The 17,346-nt window shown below is 32.5% G+C and overlaps 2 protein-coding genes across 2 annotated transcripts; one reads left to right on the top strand and one right to left on the bottom strand.

Moving 5' to 3' along the window:
- The first annotated feature begins 797 nt into the window (after nucleotides 1-797).
- LOC105789606 (glycosyltransferase BC10) lies at nucleotides 798-4,712 on the top strand. Its single transcript, XM_012616980.2, has 2 exons — nucleotides 798-1,584; nucleotides 3,977-4,712. Exons 1-2 carry the CDS (start codon nucleotides 1,042-1,044, stop codon nucleotides 4,616-4,618), a joined length of 1,185 nt encoding a protein of 394 aa, XP_012472434.1. The 5' UTR covers nucleotides 798-1,041; the 3' UTR covers nucleotides 4,619-4,712.
- Nucleotides 4,713-4,930: 218 nt separating this feature from the next.
- Nucleotides 4,931-12,154, bottom strand: LOC105789603 (probable protein S-acyltransferase 19). Its single transcript, XM_012616977.2, has 9 exons — nucleotides 11,727-12,154; nucleotides 9,711-9,824; nucleotides 8,682-9,077; nucleotides 7,895-7,963; nucleotides 7,719-7,790; nucleotides 7,490-7,618; nucleotides 7,317-7,397; nucleotides 6,849-7,049; nucleotides 4,931-6,338 (listed from the first exon to the last, which is right to left on the bottom strand). The coding sequence occupies exons 1-9, from the start codon at nucleotides 11,769-11,771 to the stop codon at nucleotides 5,253-5,255; spliced, it is 2,193 nt and encodes a 730-aa protein (XP_012472431.1). The 5' UTR covers nucleotides 11,772-12,154; the 3' UTR covers nucleotides 4,931-5,252.
- Between the last annotated feature and the right edge of the window lie 5,192 nt (nucleotides 12,155-17,346).

Below are 17,346 nucleotides of genomic sequence, written 5' to 3'. Positions count from 1 at the left end.
TTTACTCAAAATAAAATTTACCAAAGAAAGTAGAACATTTTTTACGAAATTAGGACATGAATAACGCCTCTAATAAATCAAATAAGATAAAAAAGTTTTTAATAAAAATTTAAATTATCAAATTTCTTCTATGAATTAATTGAATTAAACGTGCTGAAATGAATGATTTTAAAATAGGATTAGTGGTCGAATTAGTTAAGTTATCAATTCGTTGATTTGATTAATTCGATTAAAAATAATTAAAAAATTAAAAGATAAAAAAATTCGATTCAATTGATTTTTTAACTCGATCAATCGGTCCGTATCAATTTTTAATTAAATCAATTTAATATTATTCTCCAAACTAATTGCTCGACCAATTTTCAGTTAAACGGGTGGATTCGATCCGATACAAACATTATGCTGGGAATCTCATTTTCTTTCACGAATTTAATTTCTAAATCGAATCCCATGACAGAAAATGATGTTCCTTCAATTTCGGAAACTATTTTCCTGGGATTCTTGGGCTGATCGACCAAGACAAATCCATTAACGCTGTTTTATGGACATTAGTGGACACGACCAGTTAATGGTCATACAACAATGTTCTGTTCGGCCTTTTACTCGTCAATCTCATAGTCTTCCCCTTTCAAACTTAATGAAAATTATACGGCATTGTCGATAATGAAAATTAGTATATTTTAATTGGATTTGGGCTAATTAATAGCCCAAAGTACTTTCAATCAACACCAGAAAATCAAAATCAGAAGTAAAAAAAAAAAAAAAACCATCGTTTTCATTTCCCTCTTTACTGGTCTTAACAAGGAATCATCATTTTCAAGAATTTTGAATTTTTTTTTCATGTTGAAAATGATGTGTTTTTGGATCTAAGTCGATTTGATTCATTGTTTGCTTGTGATTGTATTTGGGTTTTTATTGAATTGGTGGTGATCTCTTGTTTTTTTTTTTTTTCTGAAAATTTTGATTTGGGTGGTTGAAGAAAAAAAAAGGTGGGGGGATCCAATCTGTTTGTGAAAATTCCAGTGTGAAAAATCGAAAACCATGGCGAGAGGTAGAGGAGATAAAGAAGATGCTGAGAAGTACACTGGTTTGCTTAAACTAGTTCAAGTTCTGTCGTTTTTGGTTGTCTTCGTCGCTGGAATCATCATCGGATTAGCTACCAGTGCTCATATAAATACTTATTTCTCTTCTCAAGCACAGCTTTTTTCAACTTCGACGGTCACTTCATTTCAAGTATCGAGTAACAAAGCCAACTGCAATCAAACTCAAGCCCCATGCCCAGAGATTGATTACCTTTCAATGGATGCTTTTATTCATCCAATGAATTTAACACATAAATTATCAGATGATGAGTTGTTTTGGAGAGCTTCAATGATGCCTTATAAAAAAGAGTACCCATTTCCAAGGGTACCAAAGGTGGCTTTCATGTTCCTTACTAGAGGTCCTTTGCCTTTCATGCCTTTATGGGAGAGGTTCTTTAAGGACCATGAAATTTTTTTCTCTATTTATCTACATACACCTCCTGATTATTACCTTAATGTCTCTACTAGCTCTCCTTTCTATGGAAGACAGATCCCTAGTCAGGTACTTTTTCAAAGTTTTCATTTTCATCCCTAGTTCATTTTTATGTTCATTGTACTGCATCATGGTTTTGATTGATGGATTCTTGAGTTTTTTTGGTAAACATTGAAGAACTCTAGCTGTGTGCTTGATTGAAACTTAGGGAAATTGTCATTTTGTTAAATATCAAAGGACCAATGAATTAGTCTTAACCGGAACTTAGGGAAACTTAGGCAGCTTACATTGTTGGGAAGGTAGTCAAGAATTCTGAAAGAATTAATTTTCATGAAGCGTAGAACTTACATGAAGGGTACCTTGGTCATAAAAAGACCTAATAAATTATTCTTCATTGAAACTTAGGGAAACTCATGGAGATAGGGAAATGATATTATTGTGAGGGATAATCACGAACCTAAAAAGGATTAGTCTTCTTAGACTGTAAAATGGACATAAAAGCTACCTTGTTCATACAAAAAAACCAATGAATTCTTACCCAAAGTTGAGTGTTCCTTCCTTTCACCAATAAACTTGGAATAGTATGCTATTTACATGGTAGAGGCAACTCAATATTGTTAGAGAACCATGAGGGGCTAGGAGATTCAATTATTGTTGTTAGTAAGAGGTGTTCTTTGGGATTTTAGATGGAAATTTGATGCTTTTTAGGGAGTTGTTGAGATTTAAACAATGGTTAAATGCCATGCATAATAAAGACTGAAGATGTTGTAAGGATTATAAAGCTATCTACATATTCCATAAGGTTTTTTTTATTCTATAGAAACTATTAAAATACACGAGTGTTATTCCTTTCCTACATCTTCAAAGTAAAAAAATTTAAAAGCTTTACTTCCATTTTATTTTCAGATGTACTTGAACCTGTTTGTTTATTGCAAATATAAACCTCTAGAGCCATTTTAAGAGTTTGGATGCGGAAATATGCATTGGAGTGGTAAAAGTACCATGGAGGCCCCTGTATTGAGAGTCGGATTGCTTATTGCCCCTTCTACTCAAAAAATGGGCAAATTAGTTCCTGTACGTAAGGTCAAAGAGCAAGCTAGTCTTTCTGTTAAAAATTACATCCAGTTTTACAGTTAAAAACTGGTCCCTATATGTCAGCGTAAAGTATACGTGGTATGCCAAATGTAACAGTTTAGTTATTTTGTCAGCCATATCAATTTTTAACAATAGAAATGAAAGAAATTTTTAACAGAAAGAACCAATTTTCTCTTTGATCTCACTTAAAAGGATTGATTTAGCTATTTTTTAAGTAAAGAGGGCAAAATGCAATCTGACTCTTAGTACATGGGTCTCCATGATACTTTTACCCCTTTGGAGTTTGTTGTAAACATTTCATGATCTGTCATGTTCAAACTTCCTAGAGTAAGGTCTATCAAAATCTTTAAACCTTTGTCATGAAACAAGAAAAATCCTTTTTATTCTTTCAAAACATAATATAGGGGATGAAACTTAATAGCCTCTTCTAATTGTATATAAGGTGACATGGGGCCTTCCATGTTGGGTATTTAAGACTACCTTATCGAATTGAATTGGCCGATTTTCCTTAATTCTTAACTTTCTTGGTGTTTAATGGCCTTTCATGTTTTTTGGTCAATCTTCACTCTCCTTTTCTTCCCTTCATTCTTTTTTTTCTCATCTCATCTCATCCCTATTCCATCCTCTCAGTGCCAAAGCTTATGCCGTTTCTTAATTTCTTCTGCCATGGTGATGGGAAACAAAGGAGTAAAACTCAATGTAAACATGAACATAGTGTATTTATTCCACTGGTTAAAGCATGTAGCATCACACCGGGTAAAAGTATCATGGAGGCATTTTATTTTGCCCCCTCAACTCAAAAAAGGGCTAATTAGTACTTGTGCGTTAAATAAAAAAGCAAACTGGTCCTCTTGTTAAAAATTTCATCCATTCCTATTGTTAATCGATCCCTATTTGTCAAAATGAGGTACGTTGCTTGTAACTGTTTGGTTATTCTATTAGCCACACCAATTTTTAACAACAAAAATGGATGAAATTTTTAATAGAAAGTGCCAGTTTATTTTTTAATCTAATGTACAGGAATTAATTTGCTCATTTTTTAATAAAAGGGTACAATGCAATCTAATTCCTAGTACAAAGGCTCCATGATACTTTTACCCATCATCCTGATGCAACTTTTTGTTCCTAGGTCAAGGAAGGTATAACTATCTGTTCTTACCTGCACTGACATATGACCATATGACATGATTGCTTTCTAACCATGTATTTGTTATCTTCTTAGGCCACTTGTTTCTATTCAACTGCCTCTTTTTTTTTCTTGAACAACTGTTTTTGCTGCCGTATTATTGTTAGGAAGTAATGTTTTTGGTTGATCGAAGTGATATAACTATTTATTTATTTGACGTGCCGATTTTCTTTTGTTTAGCGTGTGGAATGGGGGTCCTTTTTACTTGCTGATGCAGAGAGGCGGTTACTAGCCAATGCACTGCTCGACTTCTCAAACGAGCGATTCATTCTTCTTTCCGAGAGCTGCATCCCAGTCTATAACTTCCCAACTGTCTACAAGTATCTCATTGGTTCTACCTACAGTTTCGTTGAATCATACGATGATCCAACCCGCTATGGTCGTGGTCGGTACAACCGTAAGATGCTTCCTCACATTAAGCTCTATCAATGGCGAAAAGGATCCCAATGGTTCGAGATGCAACGTTCAGTTGCAACATACATTGTCTCAGACACCAAGTACTACAACCTTTTCAAGAAGTATTGTAAGCCCGCATGCTATCCTGATGAGCATTACATTCCAACTTACCTGAACATGTTCCACGGATCATTGAATGCAAATCGGACCATAACCTGGGTCGATTGGTCAATGGGAGGCCCTCATCCAGCAAAATATGAGGGAGTTAATGTCACAGAAGGTTTTATACAATCCATAAGGAATAACGGAACGCTTTGTTCGTATAACGATGAGCTAACATCGGTATGTTATCTCTTTGCTCGAAAATTTGCTCCGAGTGCATTGGAGCCTTTGCTCAACCTCAGCTCGACTGTGATGAACTTTTGAGAGATTAAATCAGGCAATGGTTGAAATTCCTTTCCTCCCCATTGAGTAATCATTTAATTTTTTAGGGAAGTTTCCAGATTTTTACAGGCTCCTACCATTGTTATCCAATTTTTGATCTCGTAACTTTGGTTCATATGTACAGATAGGTTCAGGACACAAAATTGCTTTGTTGCAAAAATTTTGAAGGATAATAGATGAGTTGTATCTTTTGATTTTGCAAAAATGGTCCCAAGTGATTACAAAAATTAAAAAATCCCAATGTGTTTCCCTCGAAAAATATGCTTTCATGGGGGTATAATTTGAGAGCTGCCATTGACAATGTTGTTTCTTGTGATTGAAGCATGATCATGAATAGCAGTAATGTCAACAAATGTTTCTAACCATCAACCATAAATCTTGAAAATTATCTTACAAGTGACGATACAAAAATCCAACTGAAAATAAATAATCTTGAGCTTTTTCGGATCATTCGGGAAGAGACCACTTGAACCATGCAATAATCTAGTCAGCAACATATCAAAATTGCAAGGTTCCAGTGAACAAGCATCTCAGACAAGAGGCTTTTTCGATCTCTGTTGCCCTTTGATTCAAGGGGAAAAATGTGCAGAAACTTCGTTAGGAGTTGGACTGAAATCTACTTAAAACCGGAAACAGATGCAGCAGAATTGTTTTCAAAGCCTCCAGGGACAAATACAGGAAGTTGGTTCGAGACCGAGTCCCTTTTGAATCTAGATTCTCGAGGCAAGTTCAGACCTACTCTTTCTTGAGCTTCCCTCAAACCGGAACCCTTATCGTTTCTCAAACTATCCCTAACCGGAACACTCGAAAGTGGGCCGCCAAAGAAAATAGAGTCTCCTGTATACAGTAGCTTCTCTGCCTGTTGTGCCGGACCCCTTGCTTGCAAAGACGACTCCTGCTGCGGAAAACCAATCCTTCTACCCTGCATGCTAGTTTCACCACTAGGATTTGGCAAACCCGTTTGTATAGACGATCTATTCCGAGCATCGGTTGCAGAAACGGGGACTGATACGTACCTACCGGCTTCTTGATCCCATACAACCGAAGTCCTTTTGACATCTCTAAGAAGAGAAGCAGCAGGAGCAGAAAGCAACAATGGATCAACGGTTGAACCCCTATGCATTACCCTATCATCGGGAACTGACGGACCAGGTCTGATGGGATTGTTGATAACAGGAAATGAAGGATTAGACATAAAGGTACGATCAGGAATGGCAGGAGCTGAGGTAGCTATATTAAAACGACCACCTTGAGTTTGAGGTAATGGGCTAAGTGAGACCGACTCGTGAATATGGCTTGGACTGCTGAAGCTACTTACGCTTTGAGTTCCCGTCTCGTACTCATCACGGCTACCTTGACTCGGAGCAAAAGAGTTTCCTAGTGGCGATAATCGCTGGTCATGCTTTACCTCTTTATTTAAACCCGTATCTGTGCTAACACTACTTCTAATGCTCATGTTGCCACTGGAACTATGTTCAGGATCTCCCATACGACGATTATCAACAGGCCGAAGAACAGATGAGGATGCTCTTGCTCTGGCTGCTGCTCTCATAGCATCAGTAGAATCTAACTTTGCCAGCTTCCACGCACTAATACGAACCGGCCTTTTAGGCCCCTTATTCTCTCTTTCTGCAAAACCAGCTGCATCCGGGTCAACAGTCGACGGAAGCATTCCAGGCTCCAAATGAGGCACAACTTCATCCTGATGTATCCACGTCCAACAGGGGTTTAAAATCATCAGTTTTATATTCTCAAAAAACAAAATCATCAGTGTTATGGGTAAAAATATCGTAGAGACCCTTGTACTAGGTGCCATATTGCATTTTGCCCCCTTTACTAAAAAAATGAGTAATTTAGTCCATGTATATTAGATCCTTTTTGTTAATATTTTCATCTATTTTTACTGTTAAAAACTGGCATGACTAACAGAATAACCAAATAGTGACACGCGACGTGCCACATGTACCTCATGCTGACGTACAAGGGCCAATTTTTAACAGTAGAAATGGATGAAATTTTTAATAGAATGATTGATTTACTCTTTGATCTAAGGTACAGGAGCAACTTTGCTCATTTTTTAAGTGAAGAGGGTAAAATGCAATCCCACTCCTAGTACAAGGGCCTTCATAATACTTTTACCCAGTTTTATACTAAAAAAATACGCAAAAACTGGAGAACATAGATTCAAAAGGCGACATGCAGGATTAATTACCTGGTAATCCACAAAAACTCTAGGAGGGGTACACCATGCCCCCTTGTACTGAAGGCCAAGCGAACTTCCACCACTCATGCCGGTTGTAGCTGATCCAGACGGAGAGTACACCACATTGGGCAGCTCCTCATCCACGGATGCTCCAGCAGGCGCTTCACTCATCACTCTCATTGCCACAACATATTCATAGGTTGTAATACCCTGATTCCAAATGTCAAAAGGATTGCCACAAAAATTGCCTTAGTGCTTGCTCATATGAGAGACAACTCTATTTACCTTATTCAGTATATCTGGTTACCAAAATGTACAAAATTCAAAAATTACAGCAATTCTAGCTATAAATGTGAATATCTTCAAATTTCATCATCTTATAGCTAGAAACTAGCTCATCTTCAAATTTCATCATCTTATAGCTAGAAACTAGCTCACCATAAAAGAACAATAATGCTTCATTTCTCGGAAACTAACCTTTCTAATTAGTATAATGTGGAAGAAGAAAAGTTCACCCAGAGGTACACAAGCCAGGACAGAAACTGCAGTACATACGGCCTACAAAATTTTTGGATCCAACTTAGATACTTGTGATAATACAAAAACACAAATTACACATCATCTTCAAAGCATTTAGTAAGGGAATGTACCACTACTGTTGCAAATGGAGCCCGAGAAAAACCATTTCCAAGCCTATCAATAATCTCAGTCTCCATGCCCTTCTTGTTAACAAAGCAACGAACTAGGACAGCAATACCGACACCGGCTTCCATAACTAACTGAATGATGGAGAGGGAGGGTGGGATTGAGGGAGAGAAGCATCATCATGAATTGGGAAGTACGACTTTTATATAACAAACAACCAACTAGAAAACATACCCAAACAATACTGACGGCCATCAGAGAGATGAATGTAACATAATTTTTGTGTCCTACACAATTGTTTAACCACTGCAGCCACATATGAGATGGAGATTAATTTCCACATACAAATAAACAGCTTATGTCACAAACAATTATGACTAAAGAACACGAAACAAGATGAAAATAGTTACCCGGCAGTGATGATCAAAACCATCAACACATTTATCACAGCTTCTACAATGTTTACTAAACTTGCGCACCTGCATTGTGGAGATCATTCAGAAGTGAGAAAGAAAGCCATACGCCATATTAAGGTACTGCCAACCTTTCAAATCCTGATCAGTAAAATGTTTGTATATAACATTCAAGTGATCCAATACAATTTTATTGGTTTTAATTGTTGGAATCCATATATTCAGTTAATGGTGTTCAATTTTCTTCAATCTGCATTACTTTCACTGTTGCCTTACAACGCATCCGGCAGTAGCATTGACAGATGCAAACATAAGTCATAGCCAGCAGTCACGTGGACTTGCAAGGGATGATAAGATTAGTGCTAAGCATGTCATATGAAAATCCAGGGAGTAGTGAAGAAAACATAGTAGAAAATAGCGGACTAGAGGTGATGCAGGCCGGACAAGGTATACATCATCTATCATGAAAATGACTGAGGCAGCTTGAAGTGTTGGAGATGGAAACTCAAAATAGTTATGACAAAAAAAACTATGAACATGCTAATGAAAAAGTAGTGTATTTTTCCCTTTATTTGATCTCGGGAACATTAATTCTGACTCAATAATGTTATCAAGCATGTTACCCTACCCTCGTAATTGCATTAGAACAAAGATAATAAAAGCAAGATTCCAAATTTATTGCAGGAAATGTTTAGGACACCATGGACATAAAATTACTAAAAATGATGAAAATTAAAGCTGATATAACATAATAAAAAGGGTAGCCAAATAGGTTCCAGAATACCTCAGCCTTGCACAACGTACAATACAAAGCATCTTCACTGCCTTGCTCGGCAGCCGCTTCCTGCTTGCGACAATCTTCATGAACAAATAAAGCACAAAAGATTCCTCCAATGCAACAAGATTTCCTGCTTGTATACTCTGTCGGAGCGTCTATTGTTCCAGGATCTTCCACCGAACCTTTCATACTTGAGTTCGGTGCTGCCCTGGAACTTCTAGAAACTGTTGATGGCGATGAATGCAGTCCACTGCCGAACTCATCGTATTTTCTAGGTAAATCCTTCACTGATAACCCATGCTTTTCAAATTTGTTTGATCCACCAATAAACTTTGACATGATACCAGGATCAGCAGGGTTAATTGCAGTACACCGAACATAAAGTATAAAAACTAGGAGTGCCTGCATTGCAATCAAAAGAACAATGGTAGTGACATAAGACTCAATGGTTATGGTTGTGGATTGGTAAAAGTACTATGGAGGCCCTTGTACTAGGAGTCGGATTGCATTTTGCTCCCTTTACTCAAAAAATGAGCAAATTAGTCCTCATATGTTAGATCAGAGAGCAAATTGGTCATTCTATTAAAATTTTCATCCATTTCCACTGTTAAAAACTGGTCTTTGTACATCAACATGAGGTACACGTTACGTGCCATGTGTAACTGTCTTGTTATTCCATCAGTCACACCAGTTTTTAACAGTAGAAGTGGATGAAAATTTTAACTGAAAGGATTAGTTTGCTCTTTGATCTAACGTACAGGGACTAATTTGCTCATTTTTTTAGTAGAGGGGGCAAATGCAATCTGACTCCTATTACAGAGGCCCTCATAGTACTTTTACCATTGTAGATTACTTTATGCAGATTGAAAGCAAAAATTATTGCTGCAAAAAATTATTTGTACTTAGATCTTAACATGGAAGCAGGCATTAAAGGTTTTCTAAATTGAAATCTGCATAGGTCTTTCATTCAAAAAAATAAGAAATAAAGGATTTTTTGTAGCCCTAATATAAATATAACAAATGAAATTCACATACCACCAGTGAGTAAGTTCCAACCAGAACATATTCCCAAATGCGCCCTCCAACGAAAGGAGCGAAGAAAGCATAAAATGCAACCACTAACAAGCAGAACACAGTAATTGCAACAACCTATCAAGAAAAAAAGAGGTTATCAATTTCAATCAAATATAATTATATGAAAGTAATCAGAAAGAGTTACTTATAGGTGCCATTTGCATGTGGTTGCAAAACAAAGGTTATCACACACACACATGAAAAGACATAGATTATTTAATACATATAGATTTGAATTTTTAAAGAAGTTAAAGCATGAAGATCATCTCAAAACCCAATGAATGAATTCATCCTAGAAGAATGTTAATCATTGAGTGCCGTACCGGTCAGACCTATGGATTAGAATCAGACAAATAGTTCAATACCCCCAAGGGATTTTTTTTTTATACCAATGAAGCGTCCCTCCAAGATTTATCTATTTTAAACCTAAAAAACATGTTTACCTCTGAACCTCTAGGATAGTGACACTTGTTTTACCAAAAATGTGCCTTAATTTGTCTTCTTCTTACTCTGATCAGTGTGATTGGATAAAACTATTGAAGTGTACCCAACTCAGATACTTGTTTAATAAACATGTTGTGAAAGTTGAAAGTAACTGACAGAAAGTAGGATTAGTTTGAGAATCACACATGGATTGAACCTCATTCTTATCCTCTCAGATTAGGCTTAGAGATAACGTTCACAATAAACCACCAAGACATGTAGAACTTTCAAAATGGAGATACCCCAACAGTCATTCTCAAGGTGCTGTATACAGCTTCCTCTCCTAAAGTTTCTTGCTCCATAAATTGAAGTATGCATAATTCAGAGATGGCCCCCCTTCACCGAGTTAACATATAGAGAGGTAAAGTACCATGGAGGCCATTGTACTAGGAGTCAGATTGCATTTTACCTCACTCAAAAAAAGGGCAAATTAGTCCCTACACGTTAGATCAAAGGGCAAATTGGTTCTTTCTGTTAAAAATTTTCATCAATTTGTACAGTTAAAAACTAGCATAGCTGACGGAATAACCAATCAGTGACACATGGCGTGCAACGTGTGCCTCATGCTGACTTACATGGACCAATTTTTGACAATAGAAATGGATGAAACTTTTAATAGAAGGACCAATTTGCTCTTTGATATAACGTATAAGAACTAATTTACCCATTTTTTTAGTAGAGAGGACAAAAATGCAATCTGACTCCTAGTAAAAGAGCCTCCATGGCACTTCTACCCATATGGAGACAGATTTCGAGAAGCAAGAAAAAGTTTGGAACCATTTGGTGGCCCAACCACATTTTAGTCCTTCCAAAACCAGCTTTAAAAACTAATGTTCCTAATAAACTGACCCTTCTTTTACCCTCGACCAGATCAACCGTTTATGAGGATATTCTTCGAAAATCAACTCTAGCTAGCAACAGAACTCAACAATGCAGATGGCTTCTCAGGTATGAAGAAGAAAAGGAAACATTTCTTCTACTTTTTCTTAAGCATTATCCTCTAATTCAAGACCATAAGCAACTCTAAAGAACGAACCAGAACTGTAGAATCCAGAATATTTCATTTGAATAATAATGAGAATAGTTTTATTCTTTCCTCATCCATACAATTAATAACTAGAACATTACTAAAACTGAATGGACCGTACTGAACTACAAAAACCCGGACTTTGAATTCATAAAAATCGAACCCTCCTCAGTCTATTAGTTCAAAATTACAGTCTACACAGTACAAAGAGCTATGCTAACCCATCAGGTTGAAGAAAGTCAGTGCTAATTCAACATACAAGGAACAAAAATTACACTTAAAAAAGCATATTTCAACACTAAATTTCATCACTAAATAGGATGAAAATCATTAAATCGAGAGCAACCCACATGAAATTCAGCAGCAAACAGCTAAGAACTAAAAACCCAATGAGCAAACATGGATCAAATAGAAATTTTAAGCATATTTTTGCATCACAAAGCTAAAAAAAAAAAAAGACCCATTACTTGAAAGGTATGAGCAGGTAATTGCCATCCATGCTTCCTCATCATAAATCCTCTGCAAAATTCACACCTACCCAGAAAACCGAAAACCCTAACTACAAAAAACAAATAACCTAGTGACAAACTCCCATTAGAAAAAAGCTTTGGAAGAAGCAAAGAGAAAGAAATGGGGTTTCCCTCTTTGAAACCCAAACACCAAATTAAAAACCCAGAAAAATAAAACTAATGTTAGTAATGTGTTAGCAGTGGGAAGTCAAAGTTAGTATGTGAAAATCAGATGAAAGCCATAAGAGGGAAAACATTTAGGGAGAAAGGGTCATAAGATAGAAGAAGATTGAAGAAAAAGTAGAGAATGTGAAAAACTGTTGGAAAAATAAAATTTATAAAAAAAGCAGAAATTGACAAAAGAGAAAATCGTTGACACAAAAAGAAAGGGGAGAGAAAATCTGCAGCCTTGGGAAATAAAACTGAAATCAATTTTTTTCTTAACTTTTCCCCATTTTAATAAAATTAAAAATATTCCATTTTCAGATAGAAATTATATATATTAAATCATATGTAATTTATGAAATTGTTTTCAGAATTAGATTGTTTGAATTGGTTAAATCACTTTATAATTTAATTAAAAAATAAAAATGAATATTAAAAAATGAAATCACCAATTTTCTATTTGATTATACAAACAATTTATTAAATTTAATTGAAAATTTAAAAGAAATTAATTCAATCAATCCGGTCAGCCAGTACCCAATTAATTTTTATTATAATTGTATTTACTGATACTTACATTTATATAAATTTCTCTCTCCTTTTGTAGAAATATATAATTTTCTCTTAATTACAATATAGTTTTGCTTTTTATATATATATAGTATTATATTTTAGGGTTAATTGCATATGATGTCATAGTTTAAATTCTAAAATAGTATTCTCACTTCAAAATATTTTAATTGAATCCTTAAAATATCATTATTACGTCAATCAAATTATTTTATCATTCTACTCATCAGCTTGAATGTTAAATGTTAGCTCGATTTTGGCATGTAGCATATTTAAAACATATTTGTAATTATCATATATATATTGGATCACAAGTATTAAAAATACAAAAGAATACCCTTATAATTTTTAATGTCACTGCCTGATTCTTTTTTAAATAAATCAAATCCAAAATATCCATATAGTAAGTATATACGTATTTAACATATTTTTAAATATTTTTATGTCAAATCCAAACCGATATGGCAAAATTCATGTTAAATTGATGAAAGAAACTAATTAATACGGTACCAATACTTTTGAAATTCAAGTAAAAGAACCGATTTAAAATTTGGATATAATTTAGTTACCACTAACAAATTTAATAATACTCTCTAGTTATTTATTTTACTTTTCTTTAAAAAAAGGTTAGATTTGATAATTTAAAGAAAATGTATAAAATAGAAGTGACAACCTAGCCTATGACAAAGTCTTTCACAAAAGAAGTTATTTTATTAGCACACCAAATAAAATCAATTTAGGCTGTTAAACTTATATATATAGAATTAAAATTTGGGTCACCTAATAATTATTATACATTAATTAAGTACTAAAGAAGAATATACCAAAATTCCTTTAATTCACAAAATAATAATAAAATATATAAATAAAGCATGCATATAGACAAAACTGTCCTTCCATGATTATCAATAATAAAAGAATAGAGTTTAGACCAGTCAACTAATATTTGCTATTATTGGCTTATAATTTTGTTCATACATTGCTACTTGATTCATGTGTTAATTGCATTAATATTGATATTTCATTATTTCAAATTTTTATTTTTATTTAAAAGAATAGAATTTGAACTAATGTTGTTTAACAAGTGTTGAAAATGGGGATAAATGTTGAGGGATCATCACGATAATTGGGTTTAATAGGAGATTGGGACTTTGTTCTATTTTTAATGTTGAGTTATGGGGTATCCTAGATGACTTGACGGTTCTTCATAACAGAAGTTGGGACAAAGAGTCGATTCCGACAGATAACATGGAGATTATTCACGCCATTCAAGTAGCTTTCTCAAAGTCTTTTAATTCTTCATTTATTAGACGAATTCGAAGATAATATTATCGAAAATGGATCAATGAAAAATGTCACATATTCCTCGAGAAAAGAATACAGAAGCTGATCACATCGCTAAATTAACTTTTAACAGGAATGAAGGTCTGCAGTTTTTTGCAGAGAATCCATTAAGTTTTAGTAGTTTAATCTAAGTATTGTATTGACTATTCTTTTCACCAAAAAGAAAAAAAAGGGATAAATGTGAATATCACGTAGCAATTTGAATATGTAAATGTAAATATAATAAAGATTACTCCATGTGTGTAAGCTTTTTTTAAGATTTATTATGGGTTAAATTTTTTTATGAAATTTATATAAATATATTGAAAGATAAAAACACTTTTATAGTAATATTTATTTAAATTTTAAATAATTTTAAATATCTTCTAATTGAGTTGTTTTGTGCAGAGATGAAGCTAAAAGATTTGAATTAAAATATACTAAATTAAGTTTTTAATAAAAATAAATTAAATATAAATATAAATATAAGAAAAAAACATTAAAATGTATGAATGAGAATATATGTATTAAATTAAATTGTTTGGAAAATAAAGTAGAAACTTATCCTATTACTAAATGGTCATTTCAGGCCTCTTATTGTACTATTTGATGTTTAAAATTAAAAAATTCCTAAAAGTATCACTTACAGATAATATTAATTGTTTAAGTGCACATCATCAACAAATACCAATATTATAATCTACACTTTTTAACTAAATGTTGGAATAGAACAATTTTGTTTTTCCTTAACCAAATATTATTTATTTAGAATGGCCCAAACCCAATATTAATGTTAGTTTAAATCCAATTAAAATCCAACCAAAAATAAAGTCCAATCAAACAAATTCATGTACCAAGTTAAAGTGGACCATGTCCAAGGTTTCATCTTCCACTACTTCAACTTCATTTCATATTGAGTTTTAGAGGTGTATGAATATAATGTTTAAAATTACTAATAATTAAGGGTAAATGTTGTATTAAATTGAGTGAAAAAATTCTGAGTTAATCGAGTTTACGAGTCTTATTTTATCATCCTAATTCAACTTGAAATTTTTCCAAATCGAGTCGAGTGAAATGAAATTCGAATGGAGTCGAATCAAATGAAATTGCTCGAGTTAAATTTAAAAAATTAAATGTGTTAAATAAAAATATTGTTAAAGTATAACTAGTTCCATGTTAGAGCACATAAATTTGAAAAAATTCAAAGCAAAATAATAATAAGATAATTGAGTATGATAAATTTGAATCATTAATTAGGTTCTCAAAATTATTATTTTATAATTTTTTAAATTTAAATTTTTATATAGTTTTTAGAATTTTTATAGTTTTTGAAAATATAAAATTTGATTTATTTTAAATATTTTGGTTTTGAAAATTATTTTAATTTTTTTGTAATTTTGTTGAAAGAGAGACCAATTTAGTTATTTTTAAAATTGACAGAGACCAAAAAGGTATTTACACCAATCTATTATTCAAATTATTCGAATTGTGAAATTCAACTCAACTTAAACTCGAAACTCGAATCGAGTTATTCAAGTTAACTCGAATAATTCAAATAACTCGAACAACTCCATTCGATTAACTCAAAATTTAAAACTCTTTTCAATTTTTTTGAGTTGAATCGAGTTTTGCTCAACCTTATTCATAAATCATTCCAACTCTTAAACGCATTTCAGTATGCTCGAATTTACGTCCTCCTGCACTGACTATAATACTAATGCCAACCGAGTTAAGACTCAATCGACTCTAAATCACAAATTTAAGCTAACAATAATGGTGAATGGCTTTTCGAACAAAATCATGTTTTTGAATTGAGATTTTACTTCAAATAAAAAAAAATTTAAAGAGTTATAGTTTTTAAAGTTTTGAAAGTCAATTTGAGTGTCAAATTATAAAATTGTCCCCTATTTATATTTATTATAAATTATAAATATGATTTATATATATAAATTAAAATATATAAATAATTTATATTAATTAATTAAAATGCATTTAAAATTTATTTTTTATAATCATAATATTAATAAATTATCATAAATTGTTTTATTATATTTGTTTTGTAATATAATTTAAATATTTATTAATACCAAAATAAAAATAAAGTGTCGTGGAAATAATGATAATAACGATAACAATAATAATAACAGAGAAAATAAGGATACATTGCAATTGAGTTAATTTTTCCACCACTTATGAAATTTTATTAATTTACTAAAGTTATGTTTATAGTAGCCTTAATATTTAAAATATAATTTATATATTCAAATTAAATTTTAAAAATAATTTATATTAATTATTTAAATTTTATATTTTATATATCAAGTATTAATGAATTAATTATTATTTAAATTAATTTATTTTTTTACTTTGTAAGACCATCTTTAAAATGAAAATTTTAAATTTTCACAATATTTTTTTACAACAATATTAAACACATAAAGATTTTGTATATCAAACTCCTCAAAATTACTTTTTGCTCAACACTTTTCAAAAACATTTTTAACAATAATTTTAAATTAGCTTTTAGTTGGATTTTTTCACACAAAATAATATGATTGAATTTATACAAGCTTAATTACAATCAAAATACAATACAGACCCATATACTATGATTTAAATTGTATTTTGCTCACTCTACTAAAAATGAGCAAATTTGTCCTTATATGTTATATCATACAGTCTTACCCACTTCTACGGTTAAAAAATGGTCTTTGTACATCAACACGAGGTACATGTAACACACCACGTATCACTGTTTAATTATTTTGTCAATTTTTAATAGTAAAATTTGATGAATTTTTTAATACAAATAACTGATATGCGTTTTGATCTAATGTATAAAGATTAACTATTTTTTGAATACTTGAAACAAAATTCGATCTAACTCCTAATATAAAAACTTTCGTAATATTTTTACTGCCTAACTACTTATTAAAAAGAATAAGAGTTTGTTTGGATGGACGGTGGGGTGCGGTGCGTTTAACTTACTTTTTGTCACACGCTATAGTATCGTTATAGTATCTAATCTTATCGCCACTACTATTTTTATACTAACCGTAAGTAAACGCACCATCCATGTAAACCCACCCTAAAAACTAGCCCCTTGGTTGCTAATATTTTTTATTATATTCTTTAAAATGATGGCTGTCAAAACAAGGTTAGGTTAATTAATAATTACCATCTTTGCTAATAATTTTTTTATTATATTCTTTAATTACGTGATTAGCTTCTTTTCTTAAGCTCAGTTTTTTCAAACCAAAAACCCATTTTTTAAGAGGAAATTAACTTAGATGACGTAAAGGCTTTCATAATATTTGCACTTAGTGACGTCATTCATTAGGTAAATTGGAACCATTTTACTAATAAAAGCTCATTTCCAACTTTATTTATAGAAATGAGTCACTTTTTTCATTATTTACTAGAATGGGCCGAAAACATTAAAATGCGTCCACCAATCAAAAACTATTTGAAAACTGAGTGAGAAATATGGCTTTAATACTTACATGCGCTTCTGACCGTT

This window comes from Gossypium raimondii, chromosome 7 (genome assembly GCF_025698545.1).
Source record: "Gossypium raimondii isolate GPD5lz chromosome 7, ASM2569854v1, whole genome shotgun sequence".
In the NCBI taxonomy this organism is placed as follows: domain Eukaryota; kingdom Viridiplantae; phylum Streptophyta; class Magnoliopsida; order Malvales; family Malvaceae; genus Gossypium; species Gossypium raimondii.
This window is presented reverse-complemented; position numbering and strand designations above follow the sequence as displayed.

What these genes read in the sequence shown, in the direction of transcription:
- LOC105789606 (XM_012616980.2), top strand. Translation starts at nt 1,042, where the DNA reads ATGGCGAGAGGTAGAGGAGATAAAGAAGATGCTGAGAAGTACACTGGT. An exon ending in GAAGACAGATCCCTAGTCAG is followed by an intron (nt 1,585 to 3,976) that starts GTACTTTTTCAA and finishes TCTTTTGTTTAG; the next exon opens with CGTGTGGAATGGGGGTCCTT.
- LOC105789603 (XM_012616977.2), bottom strand. Translation starts at nt 11,771, where the DNA reads ATGATGAGGAAGCATGGATGGCAATTACCTGCTCATACCTTTCAA. An exon ending in ACATTATACTAATTAGAAAG is followed by an intron (nt 7,050 to 7,316) that starts GTTAGTTTCCGA and finishes ATTTGGAATCAG; the next exon opens with GGTATTACAACCTATGAATA. An exon ending in GAGTTTTTGTGGATTACCAG is followed by an intron (nt 6,339 to 6,848) that starts GTAATTAATCCT and finishes TGGATACATCAG; the next exon opens with GATGAAGTTGTGCCTCATTT.